This window comes from Dama dama, chromosome 1 (assembly GCF_033118175.1).
Source record: "Dama dama isolate Ldn47 chromosome 1, ASM3311817v1, whole genome shotgun sequence".
Taxonomy (NCBI): domain Eukaryota; kingdom Metazoa; phylum Chordata; class Mammalia; order Artiodactyla; family Cervidae; genus Dama; species Dama dama.
In genome coordinates this window covers 54,356,749-54,382,478 of record NC_083681.1, presented here as the reverse complement: position 1 = coordinate 54,382,478, position 25,730 = coordinate 54,356,749, and the positions used below count along the sequence as shown (strand labels likewise).

General features: G+C 52.7%; 1 protein-coding gene across 1 annotated transcript in view; it reads right to left on the bottom strand.

Moving 5' to 3' along the window:
- The window catches only part of DGAT2 (diacylglycerol O-acyltransferase 2), a 34,137-nt gene that overhangs the window by 6,145 nt on the left and 2,262 nt on the right, over positions 1–25,730 (bottom strand). Inside the window, exons 2-6 of the mRNA XM_061150633.1 lie at positions 13,487–13,615; positions 7,680–7,787; positions 7,240–7,310; positions 918–1,122; positions 182–356 (exon numbers count right to left, since the gene is read on the bottom strand). Coding sequence (XP_061006616.1) covers positions 182–356; positions 918–1,122; positions 7,240–7,310; positions 7,680–7,787; positions 13,487–13,615 — 688 coding nt within the window. The remainder of the gene's footprint in view (positions 1–181; positions 357–917; positions 1,123–7,239; positions 7,311–7,679; positions 7,788–13,486; positions 13,616–25,730) is intronic.

The following is a 25,730-nucleotide window of genomic DNA, read 5'->3' as shown; positions in this document are numbered from 1 at the left end:
CCCTTGGCCTGAACCTCTGGTCTCCAACATCCCCTTCCCCATGGATGGTTAACTCCTTTCTCTGCCTTCCTAGAGTCTGGGTCCTGCCTCCAGGAGGCAAGGAGCTGCTGCCCTGGTCTGAGCAGAGCTGTGGCGGGGTGTGAGCATGCGTGTGCACACACATGTTCTGAGATGCACTCACCCATGGCGCAGGGCCAGTTTCACAAAGCCCTTGCGATTGCGCAGGGTGACTGCATTCTTGCCGGGCATGGAGCTCAGGGACTCAGCCGCACCCCCCACCACGATGATGATGGCATTGCCGCTCCCATTCTTTGAAAGCAAGTAGTCTATGGTGTCCCGGTTCACTGGGCAGATGCCTGGGGAGTGGAGCGGGGGCACACAGTCAGGGATGGACTTCCTACCTTCTGCACATGGTCAAATATAGACAGAGCCCTGGATTTGGTTCCCAGGCCTAGCCCAGCCACTTAGAAGAACAGCCCCATGTTAAGTCATTCTATTTTCTGAGTCTCAGCTTACTTATCTGTAAAATGGGGATGACACGGGGTTGTTTAGGGAATGCATTCATTTAGCAAACATTCCCTGGGGTCCTAACTCTGCTGAGCTGGTACCAGGAAACCCCAGTAAGTCAGGCTGGTGGGAATCAAGGTGGATAGAACATGAGAGTCCTGGACAATGATTAGATTGTGCAAAGGGTGGCACAGGGGCTGGGAATGCCCAGAAAGGGAGAGAGAAGGTTTCCTAGGGACACCATTATGCTAGTTGAATCCAGAAGATCATATGAACAGTTCTCTGGCTCAGACCTGACACACCAGGCCGTGGCTGGCCACGTCTCACAGGACCAGGTGCTAGAGCACAGTGGGTTGGCTTCCTGGCCAATGGAGAGGCTCAGACAGGGGCACTCAGAGGTAGATTCTCACCTCCAGACATCAGGTACTCCCGCAGCACTGGCATCCGGAAGTTGCCGGCCAGCGTGGCCAGGTAGGGCCTTATGCCAGGGAACTTCTTGCTCACTCCTGTGGCCTCTGTGCTGAAGTTGCAGAAGGCACCCAGGCCCATGATGCCATGGGGATGGTACCCAAAGATGTAGTTCCTGCTGGTCAATAAGTTATGTGTCTTCACCAGCTGCAGGGAAGACCTTGGGTCAGAGCAAACTGGCCAGGAAGGGGTACCGGGGACACCCAGAGGTAAGGGAAGCACTGGGTGTGCCCTGCTCCCCGGAGCCTGGGTCTGAAGGACTGGAGTGACTCCCCCTAGACCTCAGACTCTCATCACTGGGGCCTCAGTGCTGGGGACTTGAAAGTCACCATTTGGACTTCGAGTCCCTGGAAGGGAGTAAGACACTTCCTCATTCCCCCTGTTTCTCCAGCCAAACACCAGGTCCTCTTAATTGCACTCTGCCAACCTCCTGCATTCCCTCCCTCTGGGCCCAGCCCCTTCACCACAGCCAGTGACTGCTCTAAAAGCCCAGTGAAATCTCTGTCACTCTTAGATAAAGAGGGAAGTCCAGCTCCCATTGGGGTAAAGTCCAAGTCCCTAACTGTGGCCAGAGAAGGGACAGAGCGTCTGGCCTGAACAGAAACTTCCTCCCAGGCAGCCAGACTCAGGTCAGGCTCCGATGCAGGAAGGACAAGGACAAGTCACAGTCCTGGTGCCAGCCACAGTGGGGGTGGGGAGGTCAGCTGTCCAGCTGGGTAGCTGACCTGCGGTGCTATCAACAAAGCTGTCCTGGGATGGTCTCGAGGGTGATTGGCTTCCTCGGGGCCCACCCCCTGCCCTGGGGCTGGTGGCCTGGACAGTGGGGTGGGTGGTACAAAGTTTCCCTAATCCCTGAGCATAAGAGACACCCACCCAGCACTACCCAGTGGGGTGGAAGGTGCTGAGAGGGATGGAGAGGATGGGCATTTTGTTCAGAAAACATCACTTTTTTCCCAGCTAGAAAAATAGTAAATAATCAGAGAATTTTAAAAACACAGGAAAGTCAGAAGAAAATCAAAAGCACCTGTCATACCTCCCTCTCCAGAAAAACCACTCTGACGTGTTCAGTTTTTTTTCTACTCAGATACACATGTTCTTTTTTAAAAATCCCCACACTGAGGTCATATGGTTGATATGACCTTTATAGAACTACCTCCCAAGCATATCAAAGCTATTTTTTTCTTATCAGAATCCCTCAGTACCATGTCTTCTCACAGCTATGCTACATGAATAGGATTGTTATCAAACCCAGACTGATAAAAAGCTTTGAAAAGCTTCTAAAATTTCCCTCAGAAATAATGCTTCCACAGATAACTTATTTTTGTCTTCATGTCTGTTTGCATTCTTAAGACAAACTTCTAGAAATACAGCTCCCGGGTCAGAGGGGATGACCACTTTGATCTGGTGGGCTGCCCTGCCTCTGGAGACATGGTGCTGGTGACATTCCTACCAGCAGTGCTTCAGGGTTCCCCCTGCCCAGGGCTGGGGCCAACTGGAGGCAGAGTCCCTGGCTACCAGCAGAAGAGCAAGGGCCGGGGTTTCTATGACTCTGGATTTGGAAACTGCCTGGCTGAGGGAAGGACCTCGTGCTCAGCTTGAGGGGGTGGGGTGCTGGTGACTGGTCTCCAGGAAACTGAAATCTGAATCTGCAGGTGATGGAGGCCAGAAGGGGATGGGAGTGAAGGTAGCTGGCACACCTCCCAGCTCTGTACATACCAGGACATGTAAGCGTGACCCAGACCCCCTGTGCTGTGTGCCTGGATGCTCGGGACATTTGTACTCCTTCTTCCTTCTTTGCCTTTGTCGAGCAGATTAAAACTGCTCAAACCCCAAGTGATCTCCAGCTGCCCACCACATAAAAGGGGAGCAGCAGCAGCTGCATCCACGGCCAGTGGGGATGCAGCTTGACATGAGCTCCGCGAGGTGGTGGTTCTGGAGTTTTGCCCCTGAGGGCAGCTGCACCCACCACTTCAGCTTTTGGGAAAGCCAGAATGAAAAAGCACCTTGAGCCAGTCTCACAGAGGAGGAAGGCATGGAGGAGAGAGCTGAGGCGGCCCGCACTGGGATGGCAACCTGCTCCTGAGCTGAGGTGAGGGCCAGGCTCAGAACCTGCTGGACAGTGTGGGCTGGAAGAGCCCTGATCTGGGCCATTCCTTCATTTATGAGGTAGAGATTGAGGCCGAGAGAAAGGAGTTGCTGCTTGCCGGCGGATTCTTCCCTACCTCTAGACTTGGCCACCCAGCTGTGCTTTCCCTGGTCCTGAGATACAGATGGGCCACTTGGCGGAACCCTAGCTGGTCCCTTAAATCATTTCCTCCCTGCACCCCAAGCCTCTATCTGGTTAAATGAGGTGTCCTGCAGCATAGGGCAGATTCTTTGTCCCTGACGCAGCACCGAGAAAAGTGCAGGCATCTGATATGGCTTTGATCTGACTTCATGCCACACTCCTACCGTGGGGTGGACAGAGTGTCCACTCAAGAGGGAGGATGAAGGGCACTGCTGATGAAGGCTCTGTTGACACACCTGATCTTGTGTCCGCTGACTGTTTCTAATGACAAAGTCTCAGCCCAAGGTGCTGGCCAGGCCAGGCCTGCTGGCCAACACAAGCCTACAACACGTTCCTAGCAAGTCACCTCTCACACCCTGTCCCCCTGGCAGCCAAGGTGGTCAGATAGCTTTGTCCCAGCCTGGCACCTTATAGAGGAGGAAACTCAGAACCAGAGAGGAGCAGAGACTCGCCTAAGCTCACACAGTGGGGCACTGGGGCAGAGGAATGAAGGAATGAGAACAGGGGCCCTGAGACAGACACTGCCTTGGTTTCTATACCAGCCTTGCACCTTGGGACAATTCCTCCTCTCTGGGCCTCAGTAGGTCCATCTGTGAAATCAGGCAGATGGACAGATAAGTGACTGTAAGCTCATAGAGTCTTTCCTGGTCTCTTCTCCAAAGATCCTGCCCATCACCACTGGGAGAGGTCGTGACGTGGGCACTGCCCACGCCTCTTCCAGGTAGCCGGTGGTCCTGGTGGCTGCAGTGAACACATAAGCCCACCTCTGCTGGGAGAAAGGATGCTCTCTGGGCCAGCTGAGCAGCTCTGGTGGCAAAGACCTTCAACAACAAGGGAATGGGGAGGTATAGGTAGGTGGGCACAGTTAGAGATCATTCCCCAACCATTGGCAAGAGGCCAGGAAAAGGGTGTGGAACAGAAGGGTCATACACGACTCCATCAATCCTGGCATCAGTTCACAAAGGCCAAACCTTCCTGCACAGAAGAGGAGCCTGAGGTCCCGAGGGTCAGGGACTCTGCCAAGACCACCACCAAGCAAGGGCAGAGCCCAGGATGAGGCATGAGGCCTCAGGCTCAGCTTGGCTTTGGTTCTGGCAGGACCTAGGGACCCTCCCAGGGCCAGCTCACCTGGGTCATGTGGATCCAACTCCCAGATGACTTGTTGGAACAGAGGTGAGACAAGGGACATGGGTTTTGTTTTGGTTCTTCAGGGAGGGTAGAGATCAGTGGGAAAGGGTACCTGTCTGTCCCAGCTTGGACCAACAGTCATCAGGTCATCCTGTTCCGGATGGAGGGAGCTATCAGCCTTGAGGAGGTTTCCTGGGGGGCAGGCTACTCTGGGGCCCCCAAGGAAAGAGCCCCAGAAGAGAGAAAGAGTCCATAATCCCTCACAACGAACCATAATTTACCACTTTTCTAGCATGTGAAGAGCTCCATTTTACAGACAGGGAAAATGAGGCTTGGTGGGCTTGAGAAAGCATGCTTATGGTCCCATGCGCAGAAAGTGACAAAGTCCAGCAGGATCCACTAGAAGGGCAAGGGCAGGGACCAGGCACACTCTTCTGCATCCCCATGTCCAGCAGAGCCCAGCAGTGCACAGGAAATAGAGTACCCTAATAGCATGGCCAGTGAATAGAGTGACAGGGCAGGACCTCAACCTGGATCTCCAACAGCAAAGCAGAGGGAGGGAGACCCATGAAGTGAGGCTCAATCCAGGGGGGCAAACCTGGATTGCATCTCTCCCAGAGAAAGAGGCAGTAGGAATTCAGTGGGAAAGACTGTGGGGCCCGGATTCTAATACTAGCCCTGGCACGGAGTCACTGCACAACTTGGACCAGTCCTTGCCCCTCTTTGGGACTCAGTTTTCTCACCTCCAAAATGAGGGGGTTGGGTCCTATGAGGCAACATCCTCCTAGCAACAACAGCCTTGGTTTCTTTGCAGCCAGAGAGACAGGGTCAAGAAAAGGGAGGAGTAGAAATCTTGACTCCAAAGGTCCTGGGGAAACCGGGCTCAGGCTGGGATGGGCAGAGGGAGCCAGCCCAGGGTGCCGTCCCTACAATACTGAGTGCAGCAGGAAATGCAGGGTTACCTGGCCACCTCCCCCAGGCAGCAGGCCAGGATGTCTCAATCGTTGACTCACAACAGCAAACATCCACCACCCTGTGTCATGGACACTTCCACATTCACATATGCTTTCTTCACTCTTCAGACCCCACTGATGTCTGCTCGGTTACCGCAGCACCAAGAGTGTGCCAGGGCTGGGGTGCCAAGTGAGCTGCCTAGACAGGTCTCTCCCCTGCAGGGAAAACCTTCGGGATTCTGCCAGAGTTCTCTACCATCCACCAGCATCACCCACGTGCACCTGGCCTTACCAACCTGGCTTGCAGACCACCAGCAGGGCGCCTGACAGAATGGCACTGAAAGTCAGACCAAGCCACTTTTTATCTCGTCAGGACCTTGAGTTTGGCCCCAGAGGAGACAGGTGCTCAGAAGACTAGTGTGGGAGACCCGGGGCAGCCAGTGGCACAGGAGGAAGGAAACCCAGAGGTCAGCTTGGTCTAAACTGGCTGCCTGTGGGGAGACGGCACCCCAGCCTCACCCAGGGTCAGACTGGGCTGCTTCTCCTGCCTCTGTCCTCCAAGCCTGAGGGAAGCTTGAGGATCTGCCCAAGCGTATCTCCCAGAGCTCTGCTGCATAGGGGGGTAGTGTGCTGTGGTGGGAAGTGTCCAGACTTGAAGCAAGACAACAGCTGGAGTCTTGGCTCAGTTCCCTGTTAGCCTCATTCAGCTGTGTAGCTCTCTGACCTTCAGTTTCCTCTTCTGCAAAAATGGGATAAAATGAATACCCGCCACACAGGGTTATTATAACCCGCTGCGAGGGTTAAAGGAGACTTCTTGGGGAAAGGCGCTGGCCCTGACAAGTCCCAGGAAATAGAAGTCCTCCCTCCCCCTCCACCTTCTCCCCATCCTCCACATCCCAGGCTTCTTTCTCAAGGTCAGGTGCCTGCGTGGTCAGGATTTTCCCTGCCCCTTCAGTGCTGCTTCTCTTCAGGATGGGGTTCTAGGAGCAGCACCTTCAGAAGCCTTTCCCAAGCACTTCAGCAGTGAGGTTCTCACTCTTCATTCACTGCACACCAAATTTTCTGGCCCCTTATTCCCATAACCAGGACCCCTGGTGACCCACCCACGACTGGCTGAGAGGTGAAATTTCTGTAAGAGCTTCAGAAGGAAAGAAAGCCCCTCACACCTATTGCTAACCTTGGTTGAGACCAGATAAACTTGGACTACCTTAGTATTGCTCTTGATAAATCACTTCCTTTTTTATACTTTTTGGCTCTGTCATGCAGTTTGCACGATCTTAACTTGCCGACCAGCGAATGAACTGGGGCACAACAGTGAAAGTGCTGAGTCCTAACCACTGGACTACCAGGGAATTCCCAGTCACTTCCATTTTAAGTTATGACTTTAATGTTCACTGAAAGCAGACAAGCAATGGCCATAATATCTGCTATTATTTCTGCTCCTTACATCACCCAGGATCTCAGTATCTGAAACAGCTTTTAGATCCAAATGCTAGAAGAAGTCTTGTTTACCCAAGGAACAAAGAAGCTTCTTTCTTTCTGAAAATGAGTATCAATAACTAGCATGCTTCCCTTTTTACCTTGGCTGCCAGGAAGCTCAGAGGTGACCATGAAGTTCAATCACTGCAACTCTGTTGACACTTATGGATGAATTACTAGTATGTTTTCCTCTAAATCTTGATTTTTCTTTTTACCTGGTATAGAATTATATGTATGTATCCTAAATTGCCTCAAATCCTACATAAAGTGGGGTAGAATATTGACAGATGCTCATAGTGGGAGATGTCACATAGTTCAGCCCTGCACACATGGTCGCTGTGGATGGGTAAGTTAAGGCTTGACTTCAGATTTCCCATCCACTCCCACCCTCCCAAGATAACACCTGCAAGTTTTTACCTGAATGGGAAAGTAGTCTCGAAAGTAGCGCCACACAGCCCAGTTTCGGACCCACTGTGACCTCCTGCCACCTTCCATGGAACAAAACATAGTGTTGAGAAGGAGTAGGAGGTGGGGGAGGGTGACATTCAGGAAGAGCCAGTGTGAACCCCTGACCTAGGTGACCAGCACCCTAGGCAGCATCCTCCCCTCAAGCCCCTTTCCATGTTCATTCCCTCACGTTACGGACACCCGGGACTGATGTAAGCTCCAGTGAGAAGCATGATGGTGACCTTAGAGACTCCCCTGCCTTCAGAACCATGCCCAGGCTTAGTCCAACACTATTCACATAGTAGGTGCTAACTAAAGAAGGGGCAGTACCCATGACAAGGAACTTCAGCTTGTGCAGGAGGGAGTGTCCCGAGGGCAAGGGAGTCAGGCAGGGTGACCTGCGCTCCTACCTTTCTTGGGTGTGTTCCAGTCAAACACCAGCCAGGTGAAGTAGAGCACCGCGATGAGCCAGCAATCGGTGCAGAATGTGTACACGAGGATGACGCTGCAGGCCACTCCTGGGGGAAGGCAGATGGTCCCAGATCAGGCCTGTGCTCCCAGCACGGGCTTTAGTACCCTATGGACAAGGGTCACTGGTGACTGAGCGTTTACTGTGGCCCTAAGCTAGGCACAGCCGGGGCCCTGGGCAGAGGGCCATGGGGAGGGTGGGGTGGGGAGGGGGGTGAAGATGTTCCTGAGAGTAGCAGGCTCACAGGGACACGAGCCTCATCTTCTAGATTCTGATGGGCTGTCCTAGCATCAGGAGGCATGTGGGTTCCAGGTTGTCTGGGCAGCAGCACCATAGGTGATGGACATTAACTTAGAGCCTTAGAGTTGTCCTTTCTGCCCCTCCTTGCGTGTTTTCCCCACCTGAGTGCCCACCAGAGTAGCTGTGGATGAGGGGAGGGACCTGCCAAGTGCCTCTGTATCTCAGGACTTGGGCTGAATTACTGTCTTGAGTGTGAGGCAGGGTGACTTTTACCCCATTTTAGAGATGAGAACACTGAGGCTCTAGGGGGAGGGAACTAGTCCAAGGTCACCTGCCAGGACGGAGGCAGAGCCAGGACTCAAACTCAAGTCTGACTATTAAGTCCAAAATCTGTACCAGACTTTAGGAATTTACCCCAAACTAGAGGGCCCAGACTGCCACTGGAGGGACCCAAGAGAGTGGGATTCCCGCCCCAGGAGGCGAGCTGGCCCCCTTCCCACATAACTGAGCACCAGGCAGTCCCCAGCCAAAGCCCGGAGCCCATCAGCCTCTCTCTCGAAATCCCCAGCAGCACACTGGAAGACTGCTGGGGCCAGCTTCCAGTGGTCCCTTTATTCTGGGCCTGCTGGCCATTAGACTGAATAACCTGGCACAGAAAGCCCTCATCAGGGCTTCCATTTTTCCAATTTTACCAAGGCGTCAAAGCAAAGCTCAGACCTCATCTCCAACCTCATACCACCCTCCTACACGGATCTCTCACCTCTGAATTCTCTACATTGGGGGTGTAGATGTTCTCTACATCTTTGCCCCTGTCACTTAGCACAGGGCCAGGGGCATCAGGTACTCATGCTTGGGAGAAGGATGGTCTCTGGCCAACATCCCCTCCACTGCTGGAAGGGAGCCAACCCCTGTTGCAGGCCCCCCTCTGCTGGGCACTGCACTGGTCACGGGCGCCAGGTTTTAGATTCCATGCTCGCGTCTTCCCACCATGCTCAGTCCCCTCCGGTTTCTCAGGGAGAGGGGAGGGCCAGACACGCACTCCATGAGCCTAAGGGCAGGAAAATGGTGATCCCTTGTCACCCGCAACCCAGTCCTGTTCTAAGCTCCTGAGCTAGCCTCTTGCCAAGGGAGCTAAAAGTGGTACAACTATCTTGGGACCGGCAGTGAACATAGAGTGGCCAGGTATCCAGGTTTTCAGACCACCTTAGGAGTGTGATGTCATAGATGGGGAAGATGAGTCTCTAGGGAAGTATCTGGAGCCAACAAAACCCTGTTAAAGGCCAGCTGAGAAGTACTTGAGGCAGCTTGGTGAATGGCGATGTTTAAGTTAGGGCCACTTACACAGTCACTCACCTTGTTGAGTGGTTTGCCCCTGGTCCCCTTTCTTAGGCCTAGAAAAAGGGTCACAAGCCCCCTAGACTCCACAGGTATCCAAGTGCCTTCAGAGGCTAGATAGAGGCTCCAGGCGGGCCTGGGCAGGGTTGCGAGATTCAGGTTAGGATCTGAGCAGCCTGGAAACCTAGCTGCTGTCAAAGCCCTAACTCTGCTGAGGGGCACCAGGACCAGAGCAGGTGGAGCCCTAGGCTGCACTGCCTAAATGTCTGGGCTCTCTGGGAAGCTGGAAGTCCCTGTCCACTGTCCTTAATCTGGTGCTGAGGCAGCCTGGGAGGAGGAAAAGAGAACAGATGGAGAGTCCGGAGACTGCATTCTAGTTCCAGACTTTCTCAGCTGGAGGACCCTGCTCCCTCTAAGCCCTGTGTGTCCACAGCCGTCTTATTGGTATCTGCCTCCCCCAGCAGACTCCTTCCATCAGAAGGCTCTTCAGTCCCTGGGCTCCCTGGGAGCTGGAACCAGGTGAGATGAACTTCTCCAGCTACAGCAACCAACACGGGAAAGGTTTATTGAGCAAAAATGAGTTAAACCCATCATACAAGTTGCCTTTCTCAGAGACTAAGCCCAGTCCTCTGAATACGGGGCTCCCTGGTCCATTCTTGTAGGGCAAGGGACTGCAGCAGGAACCACCCCACCCCCACCCAGTTCCCTCAGGTCCAGGAGATGTAAACAATTTTTGGCTCCATATGCAGAAGGTTCAGGACCCACCTTTACAATCACCCCTCCCCACAGAACATAGTCAAGCTTGTGATTCAAACTGCTCCGCAAAGCCTGTGAGCAGGCAGCCTATGGCTGCCCAATGCAGGGAGGCAGCAGTCAGGCCCATGAAGAGCATGGACACGCTCTTCTATGAAACTGGGGCCCTGCTGGCTCACTGGCCATGGCCCATCCTTGAATCTCCATTTCCAACAGGGTGTTGGGAAGATTACATGAGATAATGTAGGAAGACGACTTAAGTGTCCAATTTGGAGATCCATGGACTTGGATGGGGGGAAAAAATCTTAATGTTCCTTCATCTCTTATAGAAATGCAATGTTCCCTTCATTTATGAATGTACCAGACTGCAGTAGTATTAGCAGACCCTGTTGGCAGTGACACTCATAGAAAACATCCATATCACATGTATGGTAACTGGGGATATTTTGAAAAATAATTTATTCTCATCACTAAAGAATTATAGTAATCTTTATGCCTGCTGCTAGATCTTTTTATTTAACACAGTAACAAAAAATAATGTGTCACTATATGTGGAATCTGATTTAATACTTGTGTATCTATATTGTAATACCATTGGCTTCCTTTGAAATCCAGTGTGTTTTGTATTATGCATTTAAAAACTCGCAATGAATAAGGTTTAGAGCCTTAACCAGAAGACCAGGGGGACCCGTGGCACAGGAATGGTGGCTCAGAGTCACTCCATTGTTCCAGAGGGAGGCTGATGGGGCCACAGCATCCTCTGCAATGCCGGGTGAGCCTCTGCCAGCAGATGTGGGTGGCAGTGGGAAGGAGTGGCTGGGCTGCTCAGGGCAATAATTGGCAGCGGCTCGGCAGACCTGCCCGTCCACGCAGGCTTGGCTCCCGCCTACACAAGGGTTTTGGGAAGATGCTGGGCCGGTTTCTGGGCCGTGGTTAGACTTGATCAATTATTAACCTACAGCGCGAGGCAGCCCCTGCCACATGCTACCGGAGTCTGGGGTTCTTTCTATAAGCTGCTCAGCATCTCATCAGCCAAGCTCTGACCCACTAAGACAGTAGGACAGTGGTGGCTTCTGGGTGCAGATGATGGTGAAGGGAGCTGGTACAGCAGACTGGGCGGGGGCCTAGAGGCTGGAGTCCATGGGGTCTTGCTCTGGTCCTGTCACTTCCTTCTTATGTGATTCTGGGCAAGGCTCTGCCCTCGCTGGGTGCCTGATTCTTATCTGAGAACAGAGGGGTGCTCTCCGCTCCAGGATTCTAAAAATTGCCCAGGCAGGCTAAGTTGGAAGTTTGAGCCCTGAGGGAGCCAGTTTAATCTGCTCTGTTCCCTAGACCACTGTTCCTTTATCTTGTTAAGGCCCATTGTTACTGTTGTTCAGTCGCTAAGCTGGGTCTGACTCTGTGACCCTGTGGACTGTAGCACACCAGGTTCCTCTGTCCTCCACTATCTCTTGGAGTTTTCTCAAATTCATGTCCATTGAATCAGTGATGCTATCTAACCTATCTAACCTTGGACCATAAAAAAGGCTGAATGCCAAAGAACTGGTGCTTCTGAATTGTGGTGCTGGAGAAGACTCTCTTGAGGGTCCCTTGGAATGCAAGGAGATCAAATCAGTCAATCCTAAAGGAAATCGGCTCTGAATAGTCATTGGAAAGACTGATGCTGAAGCTCCAATACTTTAAGGCCACCTGATTCAAAGAGCTGACTCACTGGAAAAGACCTGATGCTGGGAAAGACTGAAGGCAAAAAGAGAAGAGGGCAGCAGAGGATGCGACAGCATCAGCGGCTCAACGGACATGAATTTGAGCAAACTCCAGGAGATAGTGGTCCATATGTCTCTGTAATAATCTGAGGACAGCAACTGCCCTTCATCCAGAAAAATGTGAATATACTCTCACATGTAATTTTGTACCTAGTTTTAGGGGCTCATAGCCCCCCAAAGCCCACTCTTGGGCCTTAAGGTGAAGACTAGCCATTTCAGATTAGGCACGCTGATTTCGAGCTCCCTGGTGAGCACTCCAGGCTTCTGTTTAATTTTTAACTCTGCCACTTAATGAGCTTCACCATCTCTGAGTGTCATTGAGCCTCTATGAGTCTCCATTTTCTCACCTATGAAGTGGAAAGTCGAGGAAAGTGCCTGGTCCACTGTGTGTGTGTGCACACATGCATGCGTGTGTGTGAATGTGCACACACTCAGTCATGTCTGACTCTTTGCAACCCCTTGGACTGTAGCCTGAGAGTCTCCTCTGTCCTTGGGATTTTTCAGGAAAGAATATTGGAGTGGGTTGCTATTTCCTTCTCCAAGGGATCTTCCTGACCCAAGGACTGAGCTCACATCTACTGAAGGGGCTCAATAACTAGCACCCCCATTCCATCCCTCTGCCCTGCCAAGGGAGGGAGGGGCAGTTGCTGCCCTGGAAACGTGGTCTCAGAGGCCCCCAAGCCTCCTGGGAGGACGGCTCAGCACTGACATGATAACTCCTGATAATCCCCATCGACCTGAACAACCCCAAAGAGTGGGCCACCCAGAGGGACTCATTCAGGCACTGGAATGTACTCTGTGAGGCTCAGCAGCAGGTGTGTCTGTCCTGACATGTTGGGGAAGCCACTTATTACACTGGGGACACCTGGCCCTGGGGAAGAGGCGAGACTGCTTGGGGAGCAGGGCCTGGCTCAGACAGGGGCCCTTCCTCCTCCTGGACAACCCATGGTGCCCTGACCCTGGTCTGGATGGCAACCCAGGGGACAGGGGCACCAACCTGGACCTGCAGAAGAAGCAACTCAAGCACTAACGTGGGCAGTGTCAAGATAGGAAAGGAGACGCTTTGAGCGGGCTGCGGAAGCAGCTGGGGGAGGTGTTCAACAGAGGGTGGGTGAGGGTGGGGTGGGGGAGCTTGGAGGGTATGTCCCACTAGCAGCTCCCGTAGGTTGGGGACCACCCCCCTCCGGCCCAGGCCCTGTATGGCTTGTGTGGCAGCCTTTTCCTCATATCCAAAGTGAGTAAACTGATTTTTAAGGGGTTCAAGGAACCTGTGTAAAGTCACAGAGCTTATGTGTAGTCGAGTTGGGATTAATCCCAGGACCAGACCAACCTAAGACAATGCAACATACCTATAGGAAAATGTTTGTTGGGAGGCAGGGTGGCATGTGGGAACAGCACATGCTTTGTGGTGGGGGGGGCGGGGCAGAGGGGGTTTCTTGTAGACCTGGACTCAAATCTGTGTGACTTTGGACAAGTTACTCACCTTCTCTGAGGCTTCAGCTTTCTATCTGTGAAATGGGAACCATACCACCACCTCCCACTGAATCTCACTGAGTCCCCAAGCCTGCCTGGGGTACAGCACTTGATAGGGAACCAAAAAGGACCCCTCAGCTCTCTAACATCCCCGCCTGCCCTAACCCTCTAAGCCCCAGCTTACCCAGCACGAGGAAAGACAGGACCCACTGTAGCACCGAGATGACTTGGAGTTGCTTCTCTACCTTGGACCTATTGAGCCAAGTGACAGAAAACAGGTCCTGGAGGGCGGAGAGGATGCTGGAGCCAGTGCCTGTGACAGACATAAGACAGATGTCAGCCTGTCCGCCCTTCCCTGCAGCTGCAGAGTACCCCACACCAGCCCACCTCCCCACAGACATCTTCCTAGTCATGAGAGGGGCACGATCAAAGAATCAGACCGATCTGGGCTTACATCCCGGCCCTGTCACAGTTTTGTAATTCTGGGCTGCTTACATGCTGCACTTCCCTCTGCCCCAGTTTCTATATATACCCAGTGGGAATGATGTCCCCTCCAACAAACAGTCATTTTGGAGACTGAATAGGGTATCCAAAGAGGTGAGGGGGAGGCTTGCCATAGTTTCCAATTCTCATTCCTCACCTCTACTCCGGTCAAACCCCTATCTTTTCCTTTATCTGGATCTAGTACAAATATTTAACCTTTGCTATCTGGGTCTGTGAGGCCAGGGACAGAGGGCCAACATCCAGTTTGCAATGTTTTTTTTTCTCCAAGTGTACTTTGAGCACCCCCAATCCTTGACCCACCCCTCCCCGCTTTATCTCCAGGACTAATACCCTCTCTGGGAACTGAGCCCTCTTGCCCTACCCCAACACCATCAATACCACCTTCAGGGGAATTCACACTTTGAGCTTCACCTCAGCGCCCAAAGCCCAGGGCTCAGAGATGAACTGGGCAGGAACCTCTGCTTTCCTAGAGGACCCAGTGGCCACTGAGTTTTGGGCAACCTGGGACACTGAAAGCTGTAATTATGTTTGCTACCAAACAAGTGCCAAGCCTATAAGTTCAGACAGGATGTACCCAGTTAACTGGTTCTGTGGCTGTGCCCCCAGGGTGATGCCCTGGATTCCAGTGGCTAATGGACAGAGGGACGAGAAAGCCTGGTGACTACAGGAGAGGCAGCGCTCTGGAGGAGTATGGGTGAGATTCCTGACACACACTCTCTCCTTCTGGAAGCTGGGCCAGAGGACTGCGCCCCTTCAAACCCTACATGTGCTGAGTCCCAACTGCATGCTCTTTGCTCAACACATCTTCACTGACTGTGCTGGTCAAATTCCTTCACACGACCCACTCTGCAAGGCCCCTGACTGAGCCACAATCTTGTCCTGGAGGGTCTCATGACCTTTCACCCTGGCCTATAGCAGAAGTGGGAGGGAGAAGGGTTTAGGGGTTTACACGCAAGCCTTTGTATTTCTTTAAAATCTGCAGAGCAACAAAGTCACAGTGGGGTTTAGAAAGGGACATGGCACTCATCTGCTGAAAGTTAACAATCACTCTGACTTTTAGGAGGCACAGAGAACCAGCAGGACTCAAGGCAGACTCCGCAGTCCTGTTCCCCTCCCCTGGTCTCATGGAGCACAGGGAGAAGGAAGCCAGGGGTATGGCAGAAGAGTAAGATCCCAGTGCAGACCCTGGTTCCACTCACTATGTAGGCATGACCTCAAGGGTGTACTGTCATATCCAAGACACGGCACATACTGGGTACTCAGGAGCAGCCATACCCAGGGTGGAGGTGGCGGTGTGTGAACTCACCAAAACAAATGAAGAGGCTGGGCCACACAGGAACTCCAGAGGTCTGGCCATGACTTCCTCTGCCCTCAACATATAGACCCACCATCACAGCCCTTTCCACCTCCACCCTTTCTCAGCACCCCATCCTGGAGCCTGAGAGCCCTCTGGGGTCCTCTGGTACAGCCCATCTGGACCCCTGGAGAGGCTGAGAAGAGGAGCACTGAGTTGCCCAGGGCTACCCAGCCAGGGCTGGGACCTGGATTCAGGGCACAGCAGATGCCAAATACAAAGGGCTCTACCCATGGGACACAGCAAGTCCAAGGCTGGTCTGTGCTCAGAAGTGAGGAGAGGGTCCTGGGTGAGTACAGGAGGGAGGGAAGTGAGGCCAAGCACAGGCCTGAATCCTCTGTCCAAGGGACCCCTAGCTGCTGGCTCTCCCTCCTAAGCTGTGTGGAATGAAGGCAAGCAGGGGTCATGGCAGGTGAGTCCTTGCCCTTGGTCTGCAGCAGGCAAGGCGCCTTGGCTGCAGAGAGGATAGAATGTTCTCCAGCACCTCAGAGTGCACCCTGGGAGCTGTTTAGAAATGCAGGGCCCCAGCGTGGATTTACTGAACTGAGATCTGCTCAGTCCAAAGTCTCAGGTAGGGTAAGTTTGGGGTAGGGAGTGTGCAAGGAGGAGCTGGGGGTCTCCACTTTCTACTGGGCTGGAAAAAAAGGGGGATGGAAAAAAGGGCATCAGACATAATCTCATTTGACCACTTCCTACTGTGAACAGGACCGTGACGAGTGCTTGAGGAAAGGACTCATTGTCTAGCCTCTGCTGTTGGGTCAGGGCCAACCAACTGGCTGCACTCACGACACGGAGCTCTCCTGCTTTGGGGTGGGGTGCACACAGTAAGTCCATGTTGGTTACATATCCCCCACTGAAACAACTGAGAAATTCTTCCTTGTTTCCGAATCCAAATCCATCTGCTATTGCAGGTCTCTTGCAATTAGATAAAGTCAGGGTGCAGAAAATGCAAAACATTTTGTCCAGTGGATTATCCACACAGAAAAGAGGCCTGAAAGGTTCCCACAGCCCCAGAGCCAGGCTTGTTCCAGCCTCCTCAATCTATCCTCCCTGCCCCATCCCAACTACTGCCCGCAGCCCGCTCTGCAACCAAGTAGGAAATGCAAAGTCCACTGAGGACGGGCTGATGTTCCTTGGGTGGCACAGCATGGGGCTGCCTGGTGAGCGGGGAGGCCGGGAGGCCATCCTGAGTCCCTCAGGCCCGAGACCACTCGGCTGCCTCTTGGCCAGACCATCCCGACCTGGTTGACCACAGAGCCCAGCCCCAGGAGCTGGCCCCTCCATGATGCTGAACCATAGGCCCAGTGGAAGCCCCTGTGGATCTAAGGAGTATCCAGTCATTGCTCCCTTGCCTAGAAAGCTGCTGCCTGCCTTGTCCACATGATGACCCCCTGACAATGAAATAAAGCAGCTTGTCCTTCAAAACCCATATAGGTAAGCCTTCAGAGAGGTGGGCTTTCCTTCTCTGGGATTACTGACTCTAAGGCCCATGCAAGCGTGGAACTGTCTGGAGCCGTCTCACCAGCCCCCACCCATCTTGGAGAGAACCTGTCAGCAGATGAAGGTGGGAGAGGCCAGTAAAAGAGAGAAATAAGAGAGGAAGGCAGTCTTCCTTTTAGGCTCCCACAGCCCCTCACCTTGTACCAACTGCTGATTACAAGCCCACTCTCATCACATTAGGAGCTGCCCAAGGGCCTGAGTCTGATCCAGCCCATGGCCTCTCAGAGTCTGGCCCAGAGTCAACACTCAGCAAGGTTTGCTGAGCAAAAGGAAGAGCAGATCTCTGCTCTGGCTATTCCTCAGGCCCCCATCCTCCACCTCGGCTCTCTCTGCAGGGCTGGGTGACAGGCAGCTTCAGAGCCTCCAATGTACTTCCTCAGGAACTCTGGTTTCTCACCAGCCCTGTGAGTTTGGCATCATCATTGCCATTTTGATGGTGAGAAAGACTTGAGGAAGTGATATAGCCAAGGTCACTTGACCAGAGGGTGGCAAAGTTGGATTCAATTCAAGTCTAACTTCTAAGCCAGCATTCTGCTCCTGTGCTGGTCTCCCCAAGTTCCTTCTCTCTTCTCCCCAAAAGAAAGTGGGGGAAGGCTGGGAGGGGAAAGGAGAAAATGCATGGCTTATTTTCCTCCAGAGGGGCAGGTGAGGGGCAGGCATCTTGTGCAGTAAATTAAGTGGTGGCAGGCCTGGGGGTTCTGGTCCCGGTTGCATCACTGACTCCTGTGTCCTCTTGGCCAAGTTGCTTTACCTCTCTGGGCTTTGGTTTCCCCATATATAAAATGGTGGTGGGGAGGATGACTTCTATGATCTCTTTGACTGCTTGGAACCCAGTGCCCACCCTCCTGAAGACACCACCTAGATGCTCACCACCTTGCAATAGCCCTGGTACAGTTGCTTGGCAAATGGGAAGCAAGGCTTCAGCCGGGCATCCCCAGGTCCAGCCCTCACCACTCAGCTGTCAGAATTTCTTCTGCCTCAGTGGTGGCTGGTGTGGATGCCAATGCTGCAATCAGATGCCACCACTGCCACCACCTTCATACCCAGCCCAACTGTCCCACAGTCTAGGTGGGGCTGGCAGGGAGCCTCAACATTTGGCCAAATCTCAGCTCCAACCTGCTCCCTTGCTACCCCTCCCCAGCCTCTGCCGGCACACTGCACTCTGCACGCTCTCTCAGCACCAATCCATTGAAGCCAGTATCTGCTTCCTTGGCCATCCTCCTCAGGCAGCATCTCTTAAGTTCCAAGGTGGGTACTTGATTCATTCATGTGCCCAGAGCCCAGTCACACTGACGAGAGGAGCTCATAGAGGTTGATTGCATGAATGAACAAACCTATAAGTCCCAGAGGCAGCTGAAGGCCAGGATACTCAAGTTGCAACTGAGTTGCCAGACAGGAAGGCCTCCAGGCTTATCACTGAGGACCCCAGAGATGGAGTAACGGGTGGTGGAGTGAGCCTTTCTTTCCTTCTCTGAGCATGAGTCCCCCCCTAACCTCGCCATAAGAACAGAACCCATTTCCTACAGATGTCTTTTTTTCATGAAGGAAGATGAGACGGCGATAGAGTAACCTGACTTGTTCTCTGAAGAGAAGTTTTCAGTAACCAATCCAAATAGTGCTCCAGGGCACCACTGATTTCACCATTTATTTTACACAGCTCCTTTGTTCCTGGATTTGGGAGGGCAGAGGGAGTGCAGCTGTGAGAGAGAAGCCCAGAGAAGCTCTCTTACCTCCAGAGAAAAGCCCCCTGTCCCCATGTCTATATGGGGCTTCCCTGTCCCACAGCATTCTCTGGGAAGGTAGACAGGTAGGGAGGGGTAGCCTCATTTCACAGAGATGGAAACTGAGGCAAAGTGAGGCCAAAAGATGTTAAACCACTTGCTTTGAGGTCATGGTCTAGAGGAGAGAGGCAGGACTCAAGGCAGGTGTCCTAGCTTTGAGTCCCTCACCATTTCCATGATGCCAAGCTCCTGAGGGCTGGTCCTCACTACACCAGCCAGTCCACATCCCGATCTCAGGAATACACCCCGGGGAAGGGAGGGCTGCCTCTCTGCCTCAACCATGTCCCAAGTTTCATGGGGCCATTCTCCTGTAGACTGGCTATGCAAGCAATGTGAACCCCCACCCACATGCTCCCACAGATTGAGAAGCTACTACAAGAGCTAAGCTGAAGCTACCCACAGCAGTAGAGCCAAACACCCCTGGTCCCTGGCCCAGGCTGGGTGTGGAACGCTTCTTTGCCCAACATCTGATAGCAAATTGACCAGGCCGCACCCAGGACTGATGAAACCAGGGTTTCCTCTCATACTGGTCTGAGAGGGCAGGGTCTGAGCCCTAGTCCCCATAATCTGAGAAAGGGCGTTGGGCCAGCCCTGCCCCTGCATGGCTCTGTGACCAGGGGCAAGTCACTTCACTTCTCTCAGCTTTAGTTTCTCATCTCTAAAGTGAGGATAAGGGGACTTCCCTGGAGGTCCAGTGGCTAAGAATCTGCCTTCCAATGCAAGGGCATAGGTCGGAGAACTGAGATTCCACCTGCCACAGGGCAACTAAGCCTGCATGCCACAATTAGAGAAAGCTCACATGCCACAGTGAACACCCAGTGCAGCCAAACAAAACAAAATACATAAAGTGAGGATAAGAATACCTCTCAGGGTGGTTGGGAAGATTAAAAAAAAATGCATATAAGGTCCATTTGGCACCTGTTGTGTGACTGACACCTGTTAGGTGATTAGCTCTCATCATGGCATCTACCGCTGACCAGAGTGAGAGGGGACTGATGAGCAACCACAATGTTTCAAGACGTGTCTGACCACGAGGTTGTGTGTTTAGAGCAGAGGGAACAGAGCGGGGGCAGCAGCAGGGGAGGCTCCAAGGAGGTGGTGAGGCCTCAGCAGGGCCCAGAAGACAAGATCTGGGAGGCAAAAAGGAGCAAAGTGGGCACTGGGGTGGGGGCACTGGCCAGAACAGAGACTCAGAGGGAGTTACAGAGAGGCAGGCCAGAGGCCAGAATGTTCAACGACCCAGGAACCGGGGTTCACATTAACCCAAAACAGACAATGAGGACAGGGCTCAAGTGGCCAAAAGTGGCTTCCTGGAGGAGGTGGGTGGGGAGGGATGAGCACGGAGCATGTATGAGGTGCCCACTACTGTTATCAGCCCCTGGGGAAATAGCAGAGAACACAGCAGGTCGAGTCTCACCTGTTGGGGGGCTGAGATTCTGCTGAGGGAGAGACAAGGCACCCACACATAAATGTAGGATGTAATGTCAGGCAGTGATGAGAGCTATGAGGAAACAAAATTTGGGGCAATAAGCTAGAGGGAGAGACAAGACGATCCTCAGCCCTGAGGAGAGGGAGCCCTGAGCAAGGCTGACTTCCCTCCACATGGAGGTAGTAGCACACAGGACATTCCCAGGTCAGGCCTCTGGGTGGCCCACACTGCCTCCCCTACTCTCCTTTGCTACTGGCATCCTGGGAAGGGGCTCACCAGCCTAGAGAAACTAAGGAAGACAGGAGGATGGCCATCCAGAGAACCTGGCCTCCAACTTGTAGGAGTTGTAGCCTTGGTGATTCACTTCCTATGCAAGTCTCAGTTTCCTCATCTGTACAGCGGGGCTAATACCCACCTCGCTAGATTCTTGTGAGAATTAAACAATAGACAGAAGCGTCATAAAAGTCAAGACCTGTGTGAATGTGGGATAATTACCAAGTAAGCCTGGGTTTCCTCGCCTGACAAATGGGTATAATAACCCCTGTCCTGTCTTGGAGCAGAGGCACTGGCGTCAGTACACTTAGGATTCAAACCCTGGCTCTATCATTTATGGTGAGACCCTGAAAGTCATTTCCCCATATAAGACTCAGCATCCTCCTTTGCTGGGATGTAGCAGTTGTTGGGAGGAATCCAAACAACCTACGGACAATGGACAAACAGCATGTGGCATGTCTGTTAGAGAGCTAGAAAGGTGCCAGAGAGGTCGCAGAGATGTGGACAGCTGCTAGGGGCTACTGAGTCGGGACATCATCCTGCTCACATTCCCCAGCTTCAAGCATGCCACACGCGGGCCCAGCCAAACCAAAGCTCTGCCCTGGTCCAGCAGCCTCCAAGTGGACAGTGAGGAAGTTGTCCCAAGCTTCTGCAAAGGGCTGGGCAAGAGTCTGCATCGAGGCTGAGAGATGGACATTCTGACTCCCAGGAGACCCCTTGAGGTCCAGGAAGCCAGGCAAAGTGCCATATAAATGCCACATCTTCAAGGCCAGGGGCAAAAGTGCAAGATTCTAGAGGGAGGCAGAGAGAAGGGTGGAGGCTGAACATTAACATTCATTCAGCAAGTACTTTCCAAGTAGCCTTTACAGGCCAGGCTAGGTGCTGCCCTAGGACAGGAACTGCCAGACCCTGCCTCTCCTCTGCTTCTTGGGCTTCTGTGGGGGGCAGAGCTCTGCCCTGGGGCTGCCCACCTCAGCTATGGCTGGGGGGAGACAGGGCTGTGAACAATCAGGCATAGAGGGTAGGTCATGGCTGAGGAGCCCACGAGAGGTACCCAACTGGCCTGCAGGGTGCCCTCAGCGATGCGTCCGGTGAGAGGTAGAGGATGAGTGAGTTTGCCAGGCTGACAGAAGGGAGGCACAGGGCCGGGAACCCAGGTCCTGGAGTCCAGCAGACAGCACTGGCAAAGGACTGGAAGGGAGAACGTGCACAAGATTAAGGACTTCACTGCAAGTAGTTCAAGCAGGCCATGTGAATGGGTGAGGCTAGTGCAGGGGGAGCCACAGAGGGCTGGAAATGCCAGGCCGAGGAGTCCCAAGAACACAGATGACTGACCAGGCTCCACCCTGACAGCAGGGGAGACTGCTGTCCACTCATCCCATGCCCTTCACCAACTTCAGTCGGTGTAAGGGCTCTGAGGCAACGCACCAGCAGTCCACCTGATCCCAATATGCTGGTGATTTCTTCTCTGGAAAGACTAATAATCTCCCCTTTAAGGGTTAGGTGTTTAATCAGGTAACCTTAAAGAAAATTAAGAGTCCTTAAATCAGGGCCCACTGGGACATCTGACCCAAATCGGAAGCAGACACACACTGCTGTGGTGGGTATACCGGCTGGGAAGCTCCTGGCTGGCCCATCAGGACCTGCACGGACTCTGGATTCCTCAGTTGGTCCTCAGGGCCCCCCACAGAGCATCGTGGCAGGAAGCCAGGCATCCTAAGTGTCCACAGATATACTGGAACTTTGCGCCTTCTCCTCCTCTCCTCTCTAGGTCTGTTTCCCAATGGCATTAATTAAGGGTTTGGGTTAGATTAGTTGAAATCTGAGGTCTTGACAACTTAGATTGACTAATGAATTTTTATCCACAGAAGATCCCCCTAAAGAGACTACAAGCCCCTCCTTGGGCCACTCCAGAGGCCTGGATTTTCAAGTATTGGTTTTCATGCAGTAGGGTAGGGTCCTGGGAAGTGAGGTCAAGGAAGTGGGGCTCTTAGAACGCCATGTTCCTGAGACTTTGAAACTGCAACTAGGACCCTGGAGGTGACTGCTGAGGACCCCAAAGCTCTGCTTTCATTACCCCCATCTTCTGACACTTTAAAAGAATAGCTACTGAAGTGGGAGGGGTTGCCATGGCAACACCACTAGCTTGCGGGTATGTCACCACCAAGGAGTCCTCAAAATAGGCCCTTATCACGGTACATGAGCAAGTGTGGGGAGCTAGGTTTTCTCAGGCATGTACCTGGGCCCCAAGCAGGACAGGTGCCCATTTTCACAAGGACAAGTTGAGGACATGAATGAGGAGGAGGCTGGCCCCTGGATCTCACAGCAGTCCGGGGCATGATCAGAATCACACTTCTGCAGCAGAGCTGGAATGAACCCAGGTGGGCTGCCTTATGCAGCCCTCCTTACTGTACAGATGAGGCTGAGGCCCTAAGAGGGAGAGTCATGCCCAAGGTCACATAGGAAGCAGATGCAGAGTGAGCCTTCTGGCCTCTAGATCTGCTCTAATAGTAAAATGAATTCACATTCCTTGCTTCTGTCAATTTGTCCAAAGGGTGTGCGGCTTCAGCTTCCTTGAGTCTGTACCATAACCTGGGCAGATATTGTCATCATGCATTTGCTCATTTTACAGATGAGGAGACTGAGACTCCTAGCCCCAACCCCTCGAAACTGCCAGCAGCAGCTCCACACCCAGGAGGTTCCAGAAGTGGTACAGGCCAAGAAACTGCCTGCACCAGGCTCCTTTCCCAACTCTCAAATCTCCACCAACAACCCCTGTAAAGGGCATAGGCAAGCCAGTCCCTCCCTGCCTGGATACAGCATTTTCTGTCTCCCTCATCTCTCAGCACACTGGGACCTGAACGCAGGTTAGTAGCCCAGAGGTCCTGCTGTCAGACTTTCCCTCCCACCCAAATCTCATGCCTCTATGCTGGTCCCTGTACCTGAAGGTTCCTGATGGACTCAGTAACACCAGTTCATCTTTCAATATCCAAATTGACTGTCACCCCTTCCACGAAGCCTTCCCTGACACCAGGATGATTTAGCTGCCAAACCCTCACACCCTCACTTCCAGGCCTCCTCAGTTCCCCATGCTTCCTCCCCCGTCACTGTGTGGATCACTGTGCACTGTCATCCCCCTAGTCTCATTTCCTCAAAGGCAGGGACCAGGGATTGACACGTGTGTGGCAGAGTCTGACACACACAGGTGATCCACCAATAAACTGAAGCCAAGTCCCCACTGTAAGAAGCCTTCCTGGATGCCCCAGAGCAGTCTGCCACATATCACGGTGTTGGCAACTGTTGCATGTGTCACATAAAATGAGTGACAAGGACTAACAGGCAAGTCACAAGTTAGTTTACAAAGCACTTTCAATCTGTGTTAACTTAAACCCTTGCATCCTTGACAGTCTGAGAGTTTCTGATCCTATTTTCCACTGAGTGGGAATAAGATCTTCAGAAGAGAAGAGAGACACCCAGCCAGGTCCTTGAGGGGATCCAGGGCTGAAATCCTCAGTCTCTGGCTCCCAAGCCCTGGAAGTAACGAGGGGGACTGTGGTGAGCATCCCCTGCCCCCGGCGATCAGCCCTGGAGCCAGCTCCTCGAGACCACGGAGCCTCCAGAGCAGGGAATAGCTGCACTTAGCACAGGTGGGCACAGAGGAGGCCTGAGGAAGCACTGAGGACTCACAGTGAAGCAAAAAAGCAGGGCTTCTTGCCAAGAGGAAGGAGCAGAGCTCGGGAGGGCTGAAATCCCATTAATGATTCATTCATTCAACAAATATTTACTGAGCACCTACTACACTCCAGGCACTGTGCTCAATGCTGGGACAAACACTGAGGAAGATAGACAGAGTTCCTGTTCCCAAGGGTCTGACATTCTTCTGGGGCAGACCATCACCTAAACAGAAAAGTACATCTGAGAATTTAGCTAATGAGAAGGGCTATAAAAAATACAACAGGACAGGAAAGTTCTCCAGATGGTATGGTCAGAAAAGGCCTCCGAGAGGAGACTGAATAGTTGAAAGACAGTCATGCAGTGACCTGGGCAGAAGACAGCCAGTGCAAAGGCCCTGAGGTAGGACTGAACTGATGGGACTCCCGGGGGAACAGGAAGACCCCAGCCGTTCTGGAGCAGGACATGGAAGCAGAGGAGTGAGGGCTGCTCACAGGGGGTTCCACAGCCACGAGGAGGAGTTTGGAATACAACGAAGGGCAACTGGCTGTTCCCCTGGCCTGAGTTCCAGGGTTCACGGTGCATCTACTCATCAAGGCAAGTTGGGACATCTTGAAAATGTACGAGAAGGGGTGATCTGCCAGCCCCATCATGGTTCCGGAAAAACCTTCACTCAATCAGGAAATGAGCACCTGCAGTGGTCAGAGCCCTGCACTTGGCCCTTCACGGCTTCACCACACTTCTCTCTTAGTTTAAGGCAGCCAGTGACTGGGAGATGGATCTGGGTTCTAACCCTGGCTTTGATAATCCTGGTCTAGTCTCTTCTCTGCAGGGCCCTCAGTGTTCCCTCTGTAATGTGAGAGCTGCCCCTGAGCCAGCACTGCCAGGGAGCTGTGATTTTTTTTTTTTTTTTTTTTTGGGAGCTGTGATTTTATGACTCAAGTACCTGCTGCAGAACTCAGGGATGGGAGGATGGGGGTGGGGCAGGATTGCCACACTGGCCACTGAGTCACCGAGTCTGCTAATAAAATACTACTCTTGGCCCTTCTTTCCCAGCCCAGAAGAGCCCTCAGTAGCACAGATAACCCCAAAGTGGCATTTGTCCATTTGGGGAAGTGGTATAGGGGAGCGGGGAAAGCTATATAGAATTGGGGGAAGGGGAATATGAAAACCAGGTTCTCATCCTATGATTTAGAACTGAGTTAGGTGTCAACTCTCCAACAATCCAGCCTCTTAGTTTCACCTCCTACTAAGCTCCTGCTTGCACACTCCCAGTGATGGGGAGCTCCACTCCACCCACACCAAACCTGTTGCAGTGGCTGTCAGAAAGCATTCCTCCATTATATCAAATCTGCACCCCCCCACCTCCCCAAATTCAAGCCCTGTTCCTGGCCTTGCTTTTGGGGGGGCCATGCAGAACAAATCAGTTCAGAATTTTACTGAAGCTGCCACCATTTCATGCTGGGTCCTGTGGTGAACCCTGGGTATTCAGGCAGGCATCAGAGGGCTCTGATCGGAAGGGCCTTAAAACCAGGGGGAAAGGCAAGGATGCAAACATGAATAACTCTGCATCTTCCACCATTGGCACAGGTAAATCCTTCAGATATTAGAAAATACCAACAGAGACTCCTGTCTCCCCCACAAACTCCCAGCACACACGCAGCGCACACCCACCTGCCCCCACAGCTGGCTTTTTTTTTTTTTTGCCCAGGAAACCAGACACCAAGGTATCTATTTCAATCTCACCCATCACAGGTCTTCCCTTCACAGAAGCCATGGTCTCCCCTTAAATATCACCACTGACAGAGTGTTCATCACCTCCCAACAATGAGACTTTATTGGTAAAAACCAGGCCACTGGGGAGTGTCTTCAAAGACCAAGGATGTAGAAAGCAGGTCTAATGGAGATGCTAGAT